The 23,321-nt window shown below is 45.7% G+C and overlaps 1 protein-coding gene across 3 annotated transcripts; it reads left to right on the plus strand.

The window, feature by feature from the left end:
• The first annotated feature begins 451 nt into the window (after nt 1-451).
• sapcd1 (suppressor APC domain containing 1) lies at nt 452-22,754 on the plus strand. 3 transcript variants are annotated; one of them, XM_059970945.1, is made up of 5 exons: nt 452-717; nt 5,831-5,974; nt 8,138-8,239; nt 10,124-10,246; nt 22,503-22,754. In XM_059970945.1, the coding sequence occupies exons 1-5, from the start codon at nt 640-642 to the stop codon at nt 22,563-22,565; spliced, it is 510 nt and encodes a 169-aa protein (XP_059826928.1). In that variant the 5' UTR covers nt 452-639; the 3' UTR covers nt 22,566-22,754. The 3 variants fall into 3 exon arrangements, with proteins under 3 accessions (XP_059826928.1, XP_059826929.1, XP_059826926.1); XM_059970946.1 differs by lacking the exon at nt 22,503-22,754 and adding an exon at nt 20,002-20,397; XM_059970943.1 differs by lacking the exon at nt 22,503-22,754 and adding an exon at nt 12,191-13,108.
• The last annotated feature ends 567 nt before the right edge of the window (nt 22,755-23,321 follow it).

Raw genomic sequence — 23,321 nt, forward strand, 5'->3', positions numbered from 1 at the left:
CCGTCACATTCAACTCACAGCACATATAGTAATAAGGAACAAAATAGCACGTCCCTGAGTGGCATAGTCCGAAAATCGATGGTCCTGGAGCCACGTTTCCACAAATGCAACTACGCAGCACTTTCTCATCTTACGCTATCGTCATGGTGCTGTGCAGCGCAGAAACGGGCCATTCGGCCATCTGATGCGTGCCGAGCTGTTCTTCTGCCTCGTTCCATTGAACGGCACCTGGACCATAACCCTCCTTAGCACTCCTATCCATGTACATAAAGCTGGAAGGAGCATTACGAAGTCGTGTCATGAAAGAGTTAAATATTTGCCGCAGTCAGCAAAGTCAATTGCTGAAAATGATAAATGTGTTTTTTTAAAAGAGGCCTGTTTGTTTGTTCTGCGACTATTCCGGAGCCAGTTTTATCTCCCCAACAGGTGGGGCTCAACCCGAGAGGCGGGCCGGAACAGGACAGACTGCGTGAAGCTCGCTCTTTTTGCGGGATCTATGTCCCGTTGAGCGCTGGAACTTATGTACTGTGCACCCGACACGACCACCCACCCCTCTCCGCTGTCCCAGAGGGTGACGGAATAGCTTGGGTGGGGTGGAGGAGAGGGGAAATTCACCCACCCCAACGCTTCATATTCGCCATGCCCGTGATACCTGCCTACACCCTTATTATTATTCCTCTGCAGAGCAAAGCGGATGCCAGAAACTTCTACTTGTGGGTGAGTTCGTCAATTTTTATTACTGCGACACGTCCACCACCACCGCCCCCCCCCCCCCCCCGAGACAGGACGCCTCCCGGAACACAGGGGCGCAGTCTCCCATCGAAATGGGAAGCGCCCTCCTGTGAAGCTGCTGGCAGACTATTACTCCCGTCTGAACTCCGATGCCGACTTCTCGCCGCCATGACTACAAAGCGATGCAAAGAGAGCGGGAGTAAAAACTTCTGCTTCTCTGCACTTTATTCCCCTTCCTTAAGTGAAACATAGTCGCCGCTGTAATGAACGAAATACAACAGCTGAGTTTGTGCCCAGATTCCATGAGACAGTGTGTCCGGACGGACTGGCTATTCCGCTGCACAATCGGGAGTGAAGTCCCACGTTTATCAGACCTGTCACTCTCTATTCCACGTTGTTACTGATTTAGCGAGTTCTCCCTCGACGATCTGATCTGTATAAACAGTATGAAAACCCCGTCACTTGTGGCAATAATAAACCGATTCCAAATCGATTTATCACGGTGGCGTAACGCTTTAAAGCGCCAGTGGTCTGACAATCAGGGTTCAATCCCGCTGCTGTCTATGAGGAGTTTGTACGTTTTTCCTTTTACCGCGCGGGTTTCCTCCGGGGGCTCTGGTTTCCTCCCACATATCAACACGTTAATGAGTCGTAGGCATGCTGTGTTGGCCCCAGAGGCATTCGACAATTAAGGGCTGACCCAGCACATCCTCTCCTGTGTTGGTGATTGACACAAACATTGCATTTCACTGCATGTCTCGAAGCACATGTGACATATAATGCTAATCTTAATTTTAAAAGTATGAGAGGAATAGTTGAGGTAGACAGTCAGACTCTTTTTGTTTGCCCATGCCCAGTATTGGAGGGTATACACTGAAGGAGTATTTAATGGAGGTGTGCAGGATGAGTTTTATTTTACACAGAGGGTGGTGAGTATCTGGAACGGGCTGCTAGGGGTGGTGGAGGAAGCAGATACAGTAGAGATGCTTTGGAGGCTGTCAGATCGATCCACAGGCAAGTAGGGAACAGAGGGACTGGTGTCATCTGCAGGTACAAGGGATTAGTTTTAATTTGGGATCATATCTGGTACAGAAATGATGGGCCAAAAGGCCTGTTCCTGTTCCCCATCTGACTGTTCTTTGTGTACAGGTAACAGACGCATTAATCTCACAGACAATATAAGGGCATAAGACATTGGAGCCAAATTCGGCCATTCAGCCCATCGAGTCCGCTCCACCATTCTATCATGGCTGATTTATTTTTCCTTTCAACCCCTTTCTTCTGCCTTTTGGCTGTAACCTTTAACGCCCTGACTAATCAAGAACCTATCAACCTTTAAGAATACTCAGTATACCTAATATAACAATCTCAATTTCATACAGACTTGCCTGTTCAAAGGTTTCAAAAGTACATTTAATGTCAGAGAAATGCATCCTGAAATGCTTTTTCTTTGAGCAGGTTACAGAACGATCAATATAGGACAGATTTTAGATCATGTAAGAGTGTGATACAGAAACAGGCGCTTCAGCCCACAGTATCTGCACTGAACATGATGCCAAATTAAACCATATCCCCCCTGCTTGAAATTGCACACATGCACGAGGTTGCAGATGCTGAAATCTGGACGGGTTCTGTGGGGTGAGTTGCGTCTGTAGGGTGGGCTGGCAGGGGGAGAGGGGAAAGAACTGTCGACATGGACGTTGCTTTAGGTCTGAGAGTGGAAATGGTCGGTTTAGGGAGGGGAGTGAGGAGACCAGTGCCAACAAGTGATTGGTGGGCTGGGAGAGAGCTATCAATTTCTTTCACCTGTACCATGGAAAATTCGGGATGCAGTTACCCCTTTTAGTTTTAACAGGAGTTACTTGGCCTTCTTTAAGAGTTGCTTGGCATTCAGGATGAAATAATCAATTGCACCCAATATTAGCTTAGCAGGGGAAGCTGGAGAGTCACAGATAGATGTCACTTACTGGAGGCCTGTGACCAGTGGTGTGCCACACAGAGACTGGTGCTGGGTCCATTGTTGTTGATCATTTGTATTAATGATCTGGATGATAACGTGGTAAACTGGAACAACAAATTTGCTGATGATACTGAGATTGAGGGTGTAGTGGACTGCAAGGAAGGCTATCAAATCTTGCAGTGGGATCTTAACCTGCTAGGGAACTGGGCTGAAAAGATGGCAGATAGAATTTAATACATTTAGGTATGAGGTATTACATTTTGGGATGACACCCTGGGTAAGACCTACACAGTGAATGGTAAGGCTCTGAGGTGTGTGTTAGAACAAAGGGACCTAAGTGTGGAGATCAAAAGTTCCTTGAAAGTTGTCCCACAGGTAAATTAGGCAGCTAAAGAGAGCTTTTGGTACTTTGACTTTGATAAATCAGAGCACAGAGTACTGGAGTTGCGATGTTATTGTTAAAGATGTATCAGATGTTGGTGACTCAGAATTTGGGAATTTGTTTAGTTTTGGTCACCTACCTACTCGAAAGGTCTAAGTTTGAAAGAGTGCAGAGAAAATTTACAAGAGCATAATGTGTTCCTTACAAGCGGATATGAGGCCCTGAGATAAGGGAAAGATTAAATACATTAGGACCTTATTCACTGCCCCTAGAATGGAGGGAGATCTTACAGAGGTATACAAAATTATGAGGTACACTTTTTCACTGAGGATGGATGAGACTAGAACCAGAGGTCACAGGTTTAGGGCAAATGATGAAATATTTATGGGGAATGTGAGGGAGAATGTCTTCACTCCAAGGGTGGTACAAGTGTGGAGTGAACTGCTAGCGGAAGTGGTAGGTGTGGGATCTATTGTAACATTTAAGAGAAGTTTGGATAGATACATGGATTGGGGGGGGGGTATGGAAGGATATGGTCCAGGTTTGGGTTGATGAGATAAGGCAGAAGTTCAGGTCAGCACAGACTAGATCGGACAAAGGGCCTGATTCTGTACTGTAGTACTCTATGACACTCAGAGTGTACTCTGAAATTGAGACTTTTTAAAATACTCCCCAGTAAGCAATTTTTAAACTGATAATAGAATTTTAGAATTCTATCTAAATGTCTGTGGCAAGTGGTCTGCAGGCAAAAAGTTTGGATGTGAATTCTCGGGAGAGGGACACGCTGAATGGAACTAGAGGTTGGCTGCAATTTTTGTGAACGATTATGAACTGTGACTATCCCAGTTTCTAAGGCTCCACGTTAAGCTTCATTAGTCTCAGTCTCCATTGTGTACACAATCTCCATTCACAGCCAACAGTGTAAAAGTCCAACAATAGCCATTGTCACAGTAACTCCTGTCAACTGAAGCTTGGGCGGGTGGTGCTTGCTATTGACCTTTGATAGAGGGGTGGCAGGGGCTCGCCAGTGACTGCCCTCATCACTGATTTCCTTTGTGAGAATATATGCTCCATGTAAGAAAGACATCTGAGACATTGCACTGGAACTGTGAAATGACAGGGCTCATAGACGGATTCCACTAGTAACAGGGATCTGAGAGCTGAAATGTATCTGCTGTGGAATTTTGTAATCAAATTGATTCTATTTAGGGTCACACGAAAATGTAGCTTCACAGTGCCAGTGATCCAGGTTCAATTCCCACCACTTCAAGGAGTTTGTGTGATAGAAAAATGCAGGGCTATGTAGGAGTGAAGGGTTATTGATTGTGGAGAAGGTTAAAAGGTTGGCACAACATCGTAGGCCAAAGGACCTGTAATGTGCTGCACTGTCACAAACACGAGACAACCTGCAGATGCTGGAAATCCAAGCAACACACACAAAATGCTGGAGGAACGCAGCAGGCCAGGCAGCATCTATGGAAAAGAGAAAACAGTTAACGTTTTGGGCCAAGACCCTTCACAAGACTGAGGAAAAAAAAGTTGGAGTGTGAAGGAGTGGGGAGGGAAGGAGGAAGTACCGGGTGATAGGTGACAGGTGAAACCGGCAGGGGGAAGGGGTGAAGTAAAGAGCTGGGAAGTTGATTAGAAGTAGATGAATGGGTGAATCTGATGGGAGAGGGTGGAAGACCACAGAAGAAAGGGAAGGATGAGGAGCAGCAGAGGGAGGTGATGCGTAAGTAAGGAAATAAGTTGAGATATAGAAAGAGTATTGGGGAATGGTGAAGGAGACGGGGACAATCAGTGGAAGTTCGAAAAATCAATGTTCGTGCTATCAGGTTGGAGCCTACCCAGACGGACTATAAGGTGTTACTCCTCCAACCTGAGTGTGGCCCCACCGTGACAGTAGAGGCCAAGGTTTGATGTATTGAAACTCCAACCTAAGTGTGGCCTATGTACTGCACTATGTTTTATGTTCGTTGTTGATGAAAATCACAATATTCTTAAAGAGACCAAGTTCTTAGTCCTCCTTTGCACCAGCAAAACTGAGCTAATTTATGAGAGCCAGTCTCGGGAGAGGCCATTCAGCCCTGTGACCATGCTATGTTAATTAACAAACTCCGCTCTCGTATTCGTTCCCTGGAATCCCCCATGCCCCAATGTTCCTTCTGTTTTGGAGAGATAAAATAGGTCATGAAATGTTCTTGGCAAGTAGACTAATCAAAATCAGGATTATTGTCACTGGCATGATTTGTAGAATTGGTTGTTTCGTGACAGTGATACAGTGCGATATATAGGTTGCAGAAATAGTAGAAACGAGGACTAGTGAAGTAGTCTTCATGGGTTCATGAACCATTCAGAAACTGGAATTTGCTCCTAAAATATTGTCTGGATCTTCAGGCTCCTGTATCTCCCCCCTGATGGTAATAATGAGAAGAGGGAATGTCCTGGATGGTGAGGGTCCTTAATGAAGGATACCACCTTCTTGAGGCATCGCCTATTGAAGATGTCCTCACTTGTGAATCCGAAGGCATTTCACATGCACATTGCTAACAGAGGGTAGCTAGGGAAAGGAAGGTTCGCTCAGGGACAGAGAAGTCTGTCCACACGGAAATGGCCAGACACACGTGCTGGTGCATCCAGTTGGGATTAGTTTAGATCGGCACTGTGGTTGTTACAGACAGTGGGCTGAGGGGCCTGTCCTGTGCTGTACTGTTCAAGTGCAGTTGCTCTGCTCATATGTCCGATGTGTCTTTCAGCTGAAGCAGATGAAGGAACTCGAGCAGCAGCGCGACGTGCTCTGGTATGGGTTGGAGATGGTGGAGAGGGCACGGGACTGGTACCATCAGGAGATTCGCAGCGTGTGCCACAGGCAGGACCACAGCGGGTGTTCGGGAGATGAGGTGAGTGCCCAACCAGAGTACTGGGATGCGCCTCTCTGCAGGCAACTTCTGACCAGGGGAGAGGGGCGAGGGACAAAATAAGAATCAGGTTTATTCACAGAAAAACAGAGAGTTGGAATAAAGGGATCCTATTCTGGCTGGCTGCCAGTTACCAGTGAAGTTCCACAAACATCGGTGCTTTTTATAATATATATCAATGATTTGGACTATGGGATTAATGGATTTGTGGCTAAATTTGACGATGATACAAAGATAGGTGTAAGAGTGGGTAGTGTTGAGGAAACAGAGCCTGCAGAGAGACTTAGATAGTTTAGGGGAACGGGTAAAGAAGTGGCAAATGAAATGAAATTTTGGAAAGTGTTTAGTCATGCACTTTGGTGGAAGAAATAAATGGGCAGACTATTACTTAGATGGAGAGAGAATTAAAAATGCAGAGATGCAAAGGGACTTGGGAGTCCTTGTGCGGGATACCCTAAAGGTTAATCTCCAGGTTGGGTTGGTGGTGAAGAAGGCGAATGCAATATTGGCATTCATTTCTAGAGGTATAGAATATAAGAGTAAGTACATAATATTGAGGCTCTATAAGACATGCGTGAGACCACACTTGGAATATTGTGTGCAGTTTTGGGTTTCTTATTTTAGAAAGGATATACTAACATTGGAGAGGGTTCACAGAAGATTCACAAGAATCTTTCCAGGAATGAAAGGGTTACCTTATGAGCTACGTCTGGTAGCTCTTGGGCTGTATTCCCTGGAGTTTAGGAGAATGAGGGGAGATCTTGTAGAAACGTTCCCAATGTTAAAAGGCCTGAACAGATTAGAAATGGCCAAGCTATTTCCCATGGTAGGGAATTCTAGGACAAGACGGCATGGCTTCAGGATTGAAGTGCATCCATTTGGAACAGAGATGCAGAGAAATTGCTTAGTCAGAAGGTGGTAAATCTGTGGAATTTGTTGTTATATGTGGCTCTGGGCGCCAAGACATTGGGTGTATTTAAAGCAGAGATAATTAGGTTCTCGATTAGTCAGCGTATCAAACGGTATGGGGAGAAGGCAGAGGAGTGGGGATGACTGGAAGAATTAGATCAGCCCATGACTGAATGGTGGAGCAGACTCAGTGGGCCGGATGGCCTGCTTCTGCTCCTATATCTCATGGTCTTATTTTTGTGTGAGGAGAGGAAGATTTGGGGGCAATGTTCTTGTTGCATTTTTGCAGGGCGCGGAGAGGAGGTTTGATAATCGTGTTGCTGTTCTTTATTTAGTACAGAAGGGGTTGGGTTTGCTGTTTCTCTTTGAGCTGGCTTCCATGGTTGTCTTTGTTTCATGGCTATCTGGAGAAGAAGAATCTCAGAGTTGTATACATGCAGAAAGTTATTCTCCAGCTCAGCGAGACCGTGCTGACTATTAGGGATCAATCCCTCCCCATATTCCGATCATTTCCCCGTTTCCATCTTTCCCTTAACGACTAGGGACAATTCAGAGGCCAATTAACACGCATGTTTATTAGGAAACCAGAGCACCCAGGGGAAGCCCACACAGTCATAGGGAGAATGTGCAAACTCCTCACAGAGAACAGTGGAGGCCAGGATTGAACTTCGATTTCTGGCACTGGGAGGGGACGGATTTACCCACCCTATCACAGAGAGAATATTGCATGCCTGGACGTCCCTTTCTGAAACATGTCGAAGTCATCGAAAATCCCAAAGCTGAGGCTGCTGTTTCTGTTGGGCAACAGATGGCATTGTGTAAACTCCGCACAGATTTCCAACTTATTCCAACTGATGTTCTCAGGATTAATTTCATTTGCATAGTTTGTCTTCTATTGTACATTGGTTATTTGTCAGACTTGGTTTTATTACTTAGAGATACAATAGAGTAACAGGCCCAACAAGCCTGCATCATCCATGTGACCAATTAGCCTACTAACCTGTATGTCTTTGGAATGTGGGAGGAATCCAGAGCACGCGGACGAAATCCACGTAGTCATGGGGAGAACGTACAAACTCCTTTTAGACACCAGTGGAATTAATCTCAGATCACTGGCATTGTAATAGCATTGCATTTTTGGAATGTGAGAGGAGAGAGGATTGGAAGTTGGGAAATGTGAATATGGATTCTGATTTTGTATTATTTACTTCCGCTTTTCCCACCCTCTTCCTCCAGGAATACATGCTTAAGTATTTCCCAGACCGTGGCAGCTGCCTTCTGGACAAAATCCAACATGCCAACGTCTGCCTCCGCAGCTTCATTTCCTGTGCAGAACTGGTCAGTTTCTCCACTGTTAAAGCATTCTGCGTTTAGAGCCATGGAGCACCAGAGCACATTTATTTACAACTTCACCATGGAACAGGCCCTTTCAGTCTAACAAACTGCACCGGCCTGCAACCCACCTATTTAACCTGAGCCTAATCACGGGACAATTCACAATGGCCAAATAACCTACTATGTGTTTGGACTATGGGAGGAAAACAGAGCACTTGGAGGAAACCAACACACATGGGAGGAAAGTACAAACTTTCTTACAGAGGACGTCAAAATTGGACTCCAATAGCATCTCGCTAACTGTGGTGACCAGTGTTGACCCAGTGTTGTTAAACAGAGGAGGAAGGAGTGACTGAAATTTGGAGATGAGGGAAAGTTTCAGACAGTGGGCCAGGGACCTGGCTGTTGTTTCCTTAGGGTTACAATGAGGCCAATTCCAGCTCCTGAGAGATAATATCCTCCGTCTCCACTCTGTACCACAGAGCACACTGAGAATGAGGGGAGACATGTTAGAGGTATACAAAATTACGAGGGGTATAGATAGGGTAAATGCAAGCAGGCTTTCTCCACTGAGGTTGGGCAGGGCTAGATCTAGAAGTTATGGGTTAAGGGTGAAAGGTGAAATATTTAAGGGGAACCTGAGGGGTAACTTCTTCACTGTGAGGCTGGTGTGAGTGTGGACAAGCTGCCAGCTGAAGTGGAGGTGCACCGTTTGCAGCATTTAAGAGAAGGTTGGATAGGTACTTGGACGAGAGGGGGATGGAGGGCCATGGTCCATGTGGGGTTCAATGACACTAGGCAGAAAAATAGGCTGGCTGGGGCCAGAAAGGTCTTTTTCTGTGCTCTAGTGCTCAATGTACTAAGATTCTTCTGTTTTGCCATCAGATTTCTGAACAATCCCCAAATCCAAGAATGCTACCTTGTTATCCCCTTTTTAAAAGCAATATTTATTTACTTGATTTTAGAAGAAAGATAGATTAGCTTTATTTGCCATATGTACGTTGAAACAGAGTGAAATGTGCCATTTGCTTCAATGACCAGCACAGTCTGAGGATGCACTGAGACAGCCACACTTCCAGAGACAACATTGCTTGCCCACCACTCACTAATCCGACCCATATGTCGATGGAAAATTTTATGCCTTTGCATTGCGGTGTTATCACAAAACAACAAATAACATGTCATATATGTAGTGAAACTAAATCAGATTCTGATTAATCCATCACATTAGAAAGTAGCAGGAAACAATTGATTTACCTTGAAGTGTTCCACACATCAAAGTACTAATTTATTGCTCTGGGATGAACATTACTGGAAGTGAGAATCAATCTGTTGACTCTTCCCATCCTCTCTGATCATGGAGGTGATACCTGACAGCACTGATGAGCCAGGTACAATCAGTGTGGAGTCTGCACTGTCTCCATGTGACTTGCATGGGTTTTGTTCGGGTGCTGCGGTTTCCTCCCATAGTCCAAGCACGAACGTGTTGCTAGGATAACTGGTAACACTAGATTGCCCCGGATGTGTAGGTGAAGGAGGGAATTTAAGGAGTTGATGACGGTGTAACACAAAACTAAATTGGTATAAATGAGCCTGCTTCAGAGCTTGGTGATTCTATGACACTACAGTTTGGAGGGTTCAGACTTTCATGACAAAGGAGCTGTGAGGACGGGGAGACTTTCCAATAATCTGAGAAATAAACATGCGATTCGGCACATGCTGAAACTCTTGAGGGAAGTGCACACAGTGCTAGAGGAACTCGGAACTCGGGGACAGGCAGCATCTATGGAGGGGAATAAAGCAGTTTATTTCAGGCCGGGATCCTTCAGCAGGACCTCAAAAAAAGAGACCAAATTGCTTGGCCTGAACAGACATTTCTCGCTCCAGGTGTTGCAGCCCCCCGAATCCACTGAGATCTCCTGCAGTCAGCGCCCACGGAGGAGGGAGAGTGACCGATCCCACCAACGGACTGTGGCCTTACTGAAGCAGCAGAACCAGCTGCTGACCAAGGTACTGAACACCTCCATTGTGTCGAATGTTGATCATCCTTGAGCGGTAGGGCTGCGCGGGGAGCATATAGAACAGACCTTTTGGTCCATAATATTGTGTCAACCTTTAAGGTCCATCTAATAGAAGAGAGCGCTTCTCTGGCTGGACCAGAGTTAATGTATGAGGAATGTCTGACAGCATTAGGCCTATACTCACTGGCGTTCAGAAGAATGTTGGGGGGGGTGGTGAAATCTATTGAATATTGAAAGACCCAGAGAGATGGGAAATGGACAGGATGTTTCCTACAGTGTGAGAGTCTCAGACAAAAGGGCAGAGCCTCAGACTAGAAGGATGTCCCTTTAGAACAGGGGTTCCCAACCTGGGGTCCATGGACGTCTCAGTTAACTGTAGGGGCCCACGGCATAAAAAGACTGGAAAACCCTGCTTTAGAACAGAGATAAGGAGGAATTTCTTTAGCCAGAGGGAGGTGAATCTGTGGAATTCATTGCCACAGACAGATTCAGAAGCCAAGTCATTGAGGACATTTAAAGCTGAAGTTGATGGGTTCATGGTTAGTAAGGGTGTCAGAGGTTACAAGGTGAAGGCAGAAGAATGGGTTGAGGGGGAAAATAGATCAGCCAGGACTGAATGACAGAGTGGACTCGATGGGTTAAATGGCCTAATTCTGCTCTGTGTCTTATGGACAGTCAAGAGCTGGCCGGAAGTCAACCCAATTCTGCATCAACACCCAGACTGAAGTCAACTGGGTTGAGCTGGGTCGTTGTTCCTGCTTTCAAAATCCAGTGCCAGGATTCTGCTTTAGTTTTTGGATGGGATTTGGACATTTTGTGCCCATCCCTACACTGCCCCTTGAACAGGTGGTGGTAACTGCCGGCCTTCAAACACTGATGCATGTAACGTCACGGCATCCTGTGTGGTAGTTCTAGGACTTACAGCCTTCAACACTGGAGGACTGATCCGGTGTTTTGAAGTCAGGACAGCTGTGAATCCGAGGAGAACCTGTGAGTGGTGGTGTTCCCATGTGCCTATTGCCCTTGTCCTCAAGGGTGGTGAGTGAGCTTTGCACGGCAAATTCCAGGTGATCCGGCGCAGACGAGAATACAACAGGAACATTGAGTATTTCGTTTCCTTCAAGAAGAGAAGCAGTACCAAACTGACATTGGGAATGTGTGGGTTTGTTCGATGTGGGCCAGTACATTTGTGAGGGAGAGGAGAGGGAGAAAGTGGTGAGAGAGAGATGGTGAGATGGGGATGCAGCAAGCGAGAAATGGCAAGATGGAGAGAGAGAGACGGAAGGAGAGAGCTCAAGATGGAAACAAAGTGGCAGGAATTGTGAGAAATACAGATAAGGGACAGAGATGGACTCAACTGATACATTTAAGAGCCGGGGTGGGGGGGATATTGACAAGGTTAATATGGAGAGATAATTCTGTTCTGAAAATATAGAGCAGAATAATTGAGGTTAATGAGATGTTTTTCCTGAGATTTGAATTTTTGAAACCTCTCTACAAAGGGGGCTGGAAGGAGAGACCTTCTATATTTCTAATGCAGAGGTAGATTGTTGATAAGTGGGGCGGGGGCATGAAAGATTACTTGGCAAAGGGCAAGAATGCAGAGTAGAGATTTCAAATGGATTAGCTGTGTTTTTATGGAAAGCCACATATAGAGGGGATGAATGGCCTCTCAAATTTGTATGACCCAAAAAAGTGCTGTAGTGAAGTCCTTGAGAAGCATTTGGGAGAAATCCCCTGACAACATTCAATACCCACATACCCAGCAGCTGTTTCATGTGGTCAGCATGTAGACAGTGGGCCGAACGAGTCATCACCAGAAGGGTTGTATCAGAATGTGCTTCCTGCTACCCCATCCCTGACACTCAACGTACGCCGTTCAAAGGGAACAGGATGGAGAATGTCGCTGGTCACTCACATTTCTGCTCCACAGGAAGTGTCAAGGAAAAGACAGTGGATCGCACAGCTGGAGAAGGAGAACTCAACGCTGATCAGACGGCTGCTGGATGCCCACTTCCAGTACTAGGCCCAGCCAGCACGTGCTGGAAGTCTGGAATAAAGTGGAAAATGTGGTGGCACCATCGAGGGGAGCGGGTACTCTGGGACAGTTGGGTGGTGATTGGTGTGTCAATTGTTGCTGAGGCATTTTTCGCTATACGTTGGCCAATGGTGATGACTTTAGGAGCCCGCCCATTGACTGTGGCTGACCAATGGACCTCATTCATAAAACCATGGGGTGGAACTTCATGTTGTCACAATTTCAGGGTGCAAAACCTCAGTTGAAATGTGATCATATATCAATAGGCATTTATCGAACAGTTACAAGAACTCCAAGTAGCCCAGGGTGGCTCCTCCCCTTCTACAGTACATTACAGCCTCGCATGTGGACAGATGGATGGATAGAGTCATAGAACAATACAGCAAAGATACCATCTAGTCCATGGTCCAACTAGTCCATGGGTCAACCAGTCCATGCCAGCCATGGTGCCCACCCAGCTAGTTCCAATTTCCTGCTTTTGGCTCATTATCCCTGTAAGACCTGTCCCTCCATGTCCTGTCCAATAACTTGTTAAATGATACCATTGCACCTGCTCAACCTCTTCCTTTGGCAGCTCCTTCCATATCTGACCATCCTCCCTGGGTGGAAAAAGTTTTCTTGTCAGGTCTCTTTTCAATCTTTCCCCTTTCGCCCCTGAGAAATAGAATTCTATTGTACACCGTTCTTTTACATTCTGAACCATTTCAATGTATTTCTTTGTTTTTGTGTAAATGTCTGTAAGAACATGAATCTCAAAGTAGTGTCTGGTAACATTTCTGTATTAAGATAATAAACTTACTTTGACCACATTCATTTCCCTCGCTCAAGTCTCATCCCTTTCTCTGACAGATCAGATTCACTCATCTCTAGAACACCATTCCCAGATTCCAGCAACTAGTAAATGTAAAAAATATAACAAAATCTCCCTCTTCTTCTTTCACCAGCACTTTTAGATCTCTGTGCTCTAATCACTGAACACCATTTCTCTACCCCCCCCCCCCCCCCCACCCCACCTCCCAAAACCATGAGATTACTTAGAACATTACTGCCTCAAACAAAAGGATAAAAATACTCGGCAGGCCAAACAGCATCTGTGAGGAGGGAACCTGTTTCATGTCCATTCTGATCAACTTGTTATAGGATGGATGTTGAGGCTTTAAAGAGCTTGCACAGATCCATAGATCTCTGAAAGTTGTCCTGCATTTGATAGTTTAGAAGGAGCATGACGTGTTGGCCTTCACTCATCAGAGGATTGATTTCAACAGCCACTGTTACTGTTGCAGCTCAGTGAAACTCAGGTTAGGCAGCATGTGGACTATTGTGTTTAGGTCTGGTTACCTGATTACGGGAAGGATGTAGAAGCTTCTGAGAGGGTGCAGACAAGGTTTACCAGGAAGCTGCCTGGAAAGGGAGCATTTCTTATGAGGACGGGTTGAGTGAGCTCTTTGGAGAGAAGGATGTTGAGAAGTCACTTGCCAGATGTGTGCAAGATCATAAGAAGCATAGATAGAGTGGAGAGCCAGGGAATGGCCAGTACAGGCACTGTAGGTTTGCCAGGACATGTCCTGTGTCACCTACATAAAATACAGTAGCAGTGCAACCACTCGATTAGAGTATGCTGATCTCCCAAGGGGTTAATTCCCATAATGGAGAGGCCTGTGTATGATTTTGTTTAATGTGGAAAGGCTGATACACGGGCTGCCACCATACGGCCTTTGACAGACAAGGATCAGGGCCCAGTGGCGTGGAATGCAAGACGACCAGGGATCCTTTACTGCTGCAGCCTTCCTCCGGTGTGATGTCCACTGCCATTGTGATGTGCCCTCATCTTCCACCAGCTCCACTATTGAGCTCTTGTTTAGGTCACTTGTCTGGAACCTTCTCCTCTGACAGTACCACCATGGGTGGCCCTCCCAGGAGCTAAGCTCCAGACAGCATGCTCGAGATCATGACAAGGTGACAGTCCTTAGAGAAGAAAAATACACCCAGTTCCTCAAACCTTTGAATTCCCTCTCCCCTGCCCCACCCCACCCCACCTCACTCTTCATTATTTCACATCAACACAATCCTTTCAAAGAGAATTGATTTTCCTTTGGTTATGTTAAGGGAATTCCACATTGTGTTTTAATCATTTGTTATTTCAAGAGGGAAACTGATTCAAATTGTTGAAGTGGCAGAGATTAGCATTATCAACATCACTCAGTCAAACCTATTTTTGCAACAAATGTTATCAGTTGATAATTCTGCAAATTAAAAAAAATCCCATCAGCAGGACAATTGAAAGCACTCGAGTTTATAGTATCACTTGGTTGCAGATTGAAAACTCCAAACAAGCCAACATTCTTGTAACAGAACAATAAATGTTTATTTAAGCTCATGCCAGCTCTAAATTGGGAGATGGAGGAGAGGGGTGGGGTGGGGTAAGTTCAGCCATGATCATATTGAATGGCGGAGCAGGCTCAACGGGCCAGATGGCCTCCTCCTGCTGCTGTTTATTATGTTCTTATGAAGTGGCCAGAGTGTCTACTCTCAGTGAGAGGAGGGTGAATGAACGCTGGGAAGCAGCAAGTAAACAGGATGGTGGGTGGGGAGGAACAGGATTGAGGGTTGGTGATGGGGGGGAAACAAGATGGGAATAACTGAATTGAGATCCTATACAACCAGAACAACGTGGAGATTGTCCCAGACTGATGTGGCTGTAACTCACTGCAATACTGGGCAGTCAGTTAATGATTCCAAGACAGATCGATGTGAGGGAATCCATCAATAATTATTCAGTTGTTTTTCTTGTTGACAGAGCACTGTTGCAGAAAGCAAACCTGTTTCAACCCATCAGCCTCCACCTTGAGACAGGTGTAAAGGGAGCCGGGTTACAGTGAGGGATATTGGGCAATGATTTTGCTGGAAAGGTGAAAATTACAAGTGGGTGAGAGACCTGGGTGACAAATGAGGTCCACTCTCTTTCTTCAAACGCTAACATCAGTCTATTGGTCACCAGCAGTGCAGATCCCTCAGCGAGGCGAGAGAAGCTGCAAAATATTTTCTGCAAACTCCCAGGGGCTTGTGGCTGGGGGATGTTCACAGCCTTGGGCAACAAGTCATCATCTGGATAAACTGAAGGGGGAGACAGAGTGGGGCTGAAATCCAAGCCCACTCCCTCTGAAAAATGCCTGATGGTACCGTGGTGCAGCAGGTAGAGATACTACATCACGGCTCCAGAACCAGGATTCGATCTGGAACCCCCTGGCAACTGGCAGCTAACCAGTTCCTACTCCCCCACCTCACATGGAAATCACTGGTAGCCCCCTCTTCCCCACGTCCATTAGCTACTGAAGCTTGTTGCTTCCCTTCTCCCTCTTCTTCCAAATGAGCATAGGTTAACTGATTTGCCACAATAAACCTCTATGGCAGATCATTCAGATGAAGTCCAGAAACATAAAAACTTGGAGACCATCTCGAGGGGAGAGTGAGAGGGAGAACAGGAGGGCACAAGTTTGCCGACAGTTTGTGGTGGGCTGGTTGGGAGCTGGACTCCAGCTCTGCCTGCAGGGCTGCATGGCCTCAGTAAACGAGGAGAAGGAAAGAAGACAGGGAATAGAGAAATAGGAGAAGGAGGGAAAAGGTGGGGAAACAGACAGGAACTTGGGGAAATTAATGAGATGGAAAGTAAAAGGAGAGAAACAGGGACACTGAGGTAAAACAATAAGAAAGTGAAGGTGAAAGATTGAAAGGAGAAATCAGAAAGAAATCACGAAAAGAGAGGAAAGGGAGGGAGAGGTCAGGAAAGCAATGGAGAATAGAGAAAGGTTGAAGAAAAAAAAAGAGAAGGGGAGAGATGAGGATGAAGATTTAGAGAAAGATGGGAAGAGGGATACAGAGTTAGGGTTAGCGACATAGAAAACATGCCAAAATGAGATGGAGAGCAGGAACGAGGGGGTGTGGGAAAGAATGAGAGGAAGTAGTTCCCTCTGAAGAGGAAATGGACCAAAACCTGTCACCTGAAGTTCAGGGAACTGAGGGGAATGGTGCACAAATGGAACTGAACATAAGGGATGGAGACAGCGGGCACTTCATGTAACCCATCACCAACCCATCCACACCCGAGCTGAGTTTAAGCTCAAGCCAGATCCAGTGCAAAGAACTGCCTCACCATCTTTCAGATGTTCACATACTATCACATTCCATCATTCAAACAGGATCATGGGTGACTTACAATTCAACCCCCTTTCCCCTCTGGATCCCTTCATATCTTGGGTGAGAGGAAATATAGCAGTTCCGAATTTAAAACTGACTTGTTTTGGCAAATTCCCCCAATTCCTGCCACTCCCTGTTGGCAGAATAATTTCCAAACACAGAAACTCTGCCATTTGAAAGCAGCAATGTGCGGTGTCACTGGTTCCACACAATCTGAGTGCACAGGCGATACAGAAAACATCTCCCTCTGCACTGCTCCATCAACATTCACAAGGTAGGGTCACAGTGCAAAGATCTACTGACACATTCCCAGGTTAGGTACACAGTGCAAAGATCTACTGACACATTCCCAGTTTAGGTACACAGAGGAAAGCTCTCCTGACACATTCCCAGGTTGGGTACACAGAGGAAAACTCTCTCCTGACACATTCCCAGGTTGGGTACACAGAGGAAAACTCTCTCGACACAGTCCCAGGTTGGGTACACAGAGAAAAGCTCTCTCCACACAATCCCAGGTTAGGTACACAGTGCAAAGATCTACTGACACATTCCCAGTTTAGGTACACAGAGGAAAGCTCTCCCCACACATTCCCAGGTGAGGTACACAGAGGAAAACTCTCTCGACACAGTCCCAGGTTGGGTACACAGAGGAAAACTCTCTCCACACATTCCCAGTTTAGGTACACAGAGGAAAACTCTCTCCACACATTCCCAGGTTAGGTACACAGAGGAAAGCTCTCTCCACACATTCCCAGGTTAGGTACACAGAGGAAAACTCTCTCGACACATTCCCAGGTTGGGTACACAGAGAAAAGCTCTCTCCACACAATCCCAGGTTGGGTATACAGAGGAAAGCTCTCTCGACACATTCCCAGTTTAGGTACACAGAGGAAAACTCTCTCCACACAATCCTAGGTTAGGTACACAGAGGAAAGCTCTCTCCACACATTCCCAGGTTAGGTACACAGAGGAAAGCTCTCTCCACACATTCCCAGGTTAGGTACACAGAGGAAATCTCTCTCCGCACATTCCCAGGTTAGGTACACAGAGGAAAACTCTCTCCACACATTCCCTGGTTGGGTACACAAGGCAAAGCTCTCTCGACACATTCCCAGGTTAGGTACACAGAGGAAAGCTCTCTCGACACAGTCCAAGGGTGGAGAATCAGTGCAAAGTTCTCTCCACACAGTCATATAAACACCATCAAAGGCTAGGAATCCTGCGGCATGTAACTCACCACCTGACTCCCCAAAATCTGTCATCATCTACAAGGCTCAGGTTAGGAGTGTAATGGAATACTTGTCACTCACCTGGATGAGTGCAGCTCCATCAACACTCAAGAAGCTTGACACAATTCAGCACAAGGCAACCACTTGATTGGTATCCCTTCCACAAGCCTCCAATCCCTCCACCATCGATGAACAGTTGAGACAGTGTGTACTATCTACAAGATGCACCGCAACAACACACCAAAGTTCCTAAGGCAGCACCTTCCAGACCCATGACCACTTCCGTCGAGAAGGACGAGAACAGCAGATACTTGGGAACACAACCACTTGGAAATCCCCTCCAAGTCACTCACCATCCTGACCTGGGAACATATCACCGTTCCTTCCTTGTCATTGGGCTAAAATCATGGAATTCCTCCCCTAACAGCACAGTGGGTGAACCTGCACCTCAGGGACTGCAGTGGTTCAAGAAGGCAGCTCATCACCACCTCGAGGGCAACTAGGAACAGGCAATAAATGCTGGCTTATCTGGCGACACCCACATCCCATAACTTGGCAAGATCAAGTCGTTCTCAGCAGTTTGCATAAGTACACGCGCCCACAGTCCAGCTTGTCCTTCCACTAATCGAATACCGAATGGCCGCACCGATAGGAAGGGCCAACCCCCAACCCAGTATGGAAGCTGTGCTACACTGCCTGTGGCGTCTCCCTTCCTGGATTGCTGCAACATGTAAACCCACAGCTTGCACCTTAAACTTCTCTACAACCGAGCCCGCGCAGTTCCCCCAATCTGGTTCACCATTAAACAAGTGAAATGGACTTGCAGTATTTTACATCACTAATGACCAACAGGGTATTCCGATAAGAAGAGAAACGTCTGTGACGATCACTCACTGTTAGAATGTCACAAGCAACAACAACAGTAACAAAACATGACGACAACAGCAAAAGAAAACCCTTTTCCACCCAACTACCCACCCACTCACACAGACAGGAGTCAGAATCCAGGACAGGTCGCCTCCGGGCCTATAGTCCTTGGCCCAGACTCTTGGCATCTCCCCAACTTCAGATTTTGCCCTTGGACTGGCTGACTGCGATCGTTAATTTGCTTGTGACAGGCCAACACTCCCATTCCAGAACTGCTTCCAGTTCCAGTATCTCCTTTCTCAGGGGAAACAGGTTCTACTTGTTTCCCTTGACCTGGTCTCCCTTAATTGTGCAAACTTCAATCACCTCCTTTACTGAGAGAAAATACACCCAGGCTGAACACTCCCTCCTCAAAGCTGTAATGTTACCACCCTCCATTCATCTCCTGTGTGCTGACATGTTCTCCCTCCGACACAAGATCAGAACTGTATGAACCCTGTGGTTTAACCTGAGTCAGAAACAGTTCCAATGAGGCTTCGATGTTTCTCCTTCCTTGCCTCAGAAGACACATGATCCAACCACACAACGTGTGAGAGTTGTTTCTCTAGGATCAGGATTCCCAACCTGGGGTTCACCGACCCCTCAGTTATTGGTAGGAGTCCATGGCATAAAAAAGTTGGGAACCCCTGCTCTAGCACTGTGTGAATGTACACAAAGTGTGGAAGGAACTCAGCAGGTCAGGAGGTATCTATGGAAAGGAATAGAGAGTTGATGAATCTGGCTGAGACCCTTCATCAGGACTGGTCTCGGCCTGAAACATTGACTTTATATTCCTTTCCATATGAATGTGAGGACAATGGACATTCTGTAGGCAGAAAAGATGAAATTAGTTGGCCATTTGATTACTAATTTAATTGGTTCAACACAACACTGTGGGACTGAGGGCCTGTTCCTGTGCTGTGCTGTTCCCTGCTCTACATTTTGTGTCAGGGAGTTGTGGCCATGCAACGTTAGTGCTGGAAACGTGGTGACACTTGTTCACGTATTCTGACTGTGTTGGTCATTTTTACATTGAACAACGCATTACACTCTATGTTTCGATGTACAAGTGACAGATAAAACTAGTCTTTAATCTGGTGTTGAGAGAGGAAGTTCCAGGATTTGGGTCCAGTTTCAGTGTAATAGCGATGCACCTCCAGGTCGGGGAAAAAAGACCCTGCATCCACTGCCAGTACTTCATGGTGTTGCAGTCATGGGTCAGAGTAGCCGAGGTGAATGAGGAAGTTTTTAGATGTCACGACCTTCATCGATGCTGGAGCAAGTGAGTGTTTGGAGTGGCGGATGAGAAGATGTTTTAGATTGACGTTGTGTCTCATGTTGCATTCGGGTCTAATTGTCATTCTGATGTTTATTTAGAGATAGAGCACAGTAACAGGCCCTTCTGGCCCAACGAGCCCTCGTCACCCAATTGACCAACTGACATGTACATCTCTGGAATGAGCGAGGAAAGCGGAGCATCCGGAGGAAATTCATACAGTCACATGGATAACATACAAACCCAGGTCATGGGCGCTGTAATACTGTTACACTAATCAGTACACTACACACTGCACTTAATGTCCTGCAGTTAATTTTTTTTGTAGTTTAAGTTGTTTTTATGCTTGCCTAGGTGTTTCTTTAATCCCCTGTTTGTCTGTACATATTCAGTGGATTTTCAGTAATTCACAGTGTGGCTGTTTCAGTATTTTATTGTAGTTCCTGTGTCTGTAAACTTATGTCATGACAACACAAGTAAAGCACAGCCTGTCTCTCTCTGTTGTCTCATTGACTGTCATTATGCAAATATTTTCCCTTATCTATCTAGTTCACACTCGGTTTCAGTATAAAGTTCCCCCATGAGGCAAGTTCTTTGTTCTTTGCTCTCTCTTCCCTACTTACAGCAGTGAGTTGTTCACACTTAGTTACCTGCGGTTGTGTTTTACTGTCAGAACATAGAGCAGTACAGCCCAGTAGAGGCCTTTCAGCCCACAATGTTGTGCTGACCTTTTATACCACAAGACATAAGAAAAGAATTAGACCATTCAGTCCATCGAGTCTGCTCCACCATTCCATCACGGTCGATTTATTATCCCTCTCAACCCAATTCTCCTGCATCCTCCCCACAACCTTTCACACCCTGATCAAGAAATAATCAACTCCACTCAAAATATACTCAATGACTTGCCCTCCACAGCTGTCTGTGGCAATGAATTTCACAGATTAACCACACTCTAGCCAAATAAATTGCTTCTCATCTCAGTTCTAAATGGAGATCCCTCTATTCTGAGGCTGTGCCTCTGGTTCTAGAATCACCGACTATTGGAAGCATCCACTCCATCTCCACTCTGTCTAGGCCTTCTCAATATTGGATAGGTTTCAATAAGATCCCTCCTCATTCTTCTAAATTCCAATGAGAACAAGCCCAGAGCCATGAAACACTCCTCATATGTTAACCATTTATTCCCAAAATCATTCTCATGAACCTCCTCTGGACCCTCTCCAACGCCAGATAAGGGGTCCAAAACAGCTCACAAAACTCCACGTGTGGTCTGACCTTATAAAGACTCAGCATTACAATTGTCTTCTTATATTCCTGTCCTCTCAAAGTCAATTTTAACATTACATTTGCCTTCCTTAACATTGACTCAACCTGCAAGTTAATCTTGAGCGAATCCTGCACAAGGACTCCCAAAACCATTTGTACCTGTGATTGTGGAATTTTCTCCCTATTAAGAAAATAGTTTATGACTATATTTCCTCATCCAAAGAGTAGGACCATATGCTTCATTCTGCCATATCTTTGTCCATTCTCTCAATCTGTCCAAATCCTTCTGCATACTCCCTGCTTCCTCAACACTACCAGCCCTTCACTGATCATCTGCAAACCTGGACGCAAAGTTATCAGTTCCATCATTCAAATCACTGACATACAATGTGGAAAGAGACGGTTCCAACATCGACTCCTGCGGAATACCCCTTGTCACAGGCAGGCAACCAGAATGAGCCCCTTTGCTTGTATCTTTCCTCCAATACCATGGACTCTGATCTTGCTAATCAGTCCCATGTGTGGCACCTTGTGACAGGCATTCTGAAAATCCAAGTAATACTCCACTGTAATACTGATACATCTGACTTTCTCTTCTCCATCTCAAACTGCAGGGTGAATTCTATCATATGATGATCACTGCCTCCCAAGGGTTCCTTTACCTTAAACTCCCTAATCAAGTCTGGTTCAATACACAACACCCAATATAGAATTGCCTTTCCCCTGCTGTTCTCACCTTCAAACTGCTCTAAAAATCCACCTCATAGGCATGCTACAAATTCCTCAATTGTCATCCAGAACCAACCTGATTTTTCCATTCTACCTGCATATTGAAATTCCCCATGACTACAGTAACATTGCCCCACTTTTATGTGCCTTTTTCTACCTCTCATTGCAATTTCTGGGTCTCTGCTGAGAAGAACAGGCCACCAGTCCTCGGGGTCGCGTTGCCGATGGCCATTGGCGGGGGCATCTTAATACGCTCGGCAGAGGATGGTGCTCAGAGAAGCTGTGCCGGAGGGGATGCTCGGAGGCTCGGAGGTTCAACGGACTCAGAGTCCGCTGCGATCGGGGTGCTTTCACTGTTTGCTGCGTCTGAGAGGCTGAGTCCAGTAGCGCCGTGGAAGTCCATAGTTGGGGTATTCCCTTCTGCCACCGGTGTGGGATGACGAGTCTATCAGGACCCTGAGGAGTTGTGGAAACTGTGTGGTGGTTTCTTTTGAACTTATAGTCTTTTAAAATCTTTGGACTATTTTTTACTGTGCCCATGGTCTGTTTTTTTATATCAATTATGCTATTGTTTGCACTGTTGTAACTATGTGGTTTTGTGCAGGTCTTGTTTTGTCTGGTGGCTTTGGAGCTCCTTTCCGGGGAACGCTCTAAGATGATAGCGTGATATTAATACGCAGCAGCCTCTCCGGACTCTGGATTGGGGATTGCCAAACGTTATGTGGATTTTCTGGTGTAGTCTGTTTTATCATGTGCTTTTGTGATATCATTCTGGAGGAACGTTGTCTCATTTTTTAACTGCATTGCATTTGTGGTTTCTAAATGACAATAAACTGAATCTGAATCTGAATCTGAATTTATATCCAAGATATTGTTTACTTTTCAGTGGCCTGTATATAACTTCCATCAGTGTCTGAATACCCTTGCAGTTTCTTAACTTTACCCACAAAAATTCTACATCTTTCAATCTTACGTTATCGATTTCTAAGGAATTGATTTCATTTTTTTTAGCAACAGAGCCACTCCAACCCCTCTGTCTCCTGACCTGTTCTTTTAGTACAATTTTTAACCTATTTTAGCATCAATCTAACCCCCGAATCTCCTCTCATCCTCCGTGGATCCAGAGAGGAAAGCTCCAAGCTCATGTAACCTATCCTCACAAGACATACTCTCTAAACTAGGCAGCATTCTGATAAATCTCCTCTGCACCCTCTCTAAATCTTCCATGTTCTTTTTATAATGAACACCATATTCTAAGAATGGTCTAACCAGAGTTTTATAGAGCTGCAATATTACCTTGCGGCTCTTGAACTCAATCCACCAACTAACAAAGGCCAAATGCAACAAAATTATTTTAACCACCCAATCTCCTAATTCTTTGTTATGAATATCTAATAAAATAGATGTAACCACAAGATTTGTG

This window comes from Hypanus sabinus, chromosome 5 (assembly GCF_030144855.1).
Source record: "Hypanus sabinus isolate sHypSab1 chromosome 5, sHypSab1.hap1, whole genome shotgun sequence".
In the NCBI taxonomy this organism is placed as follows: domain Eukaryota; kingdom Metazoa; phylum Chordata; class Chondrichthyes; order Myliobatiformes; family Dasyatidae; genus Hypanus; species Hypanus sabinus.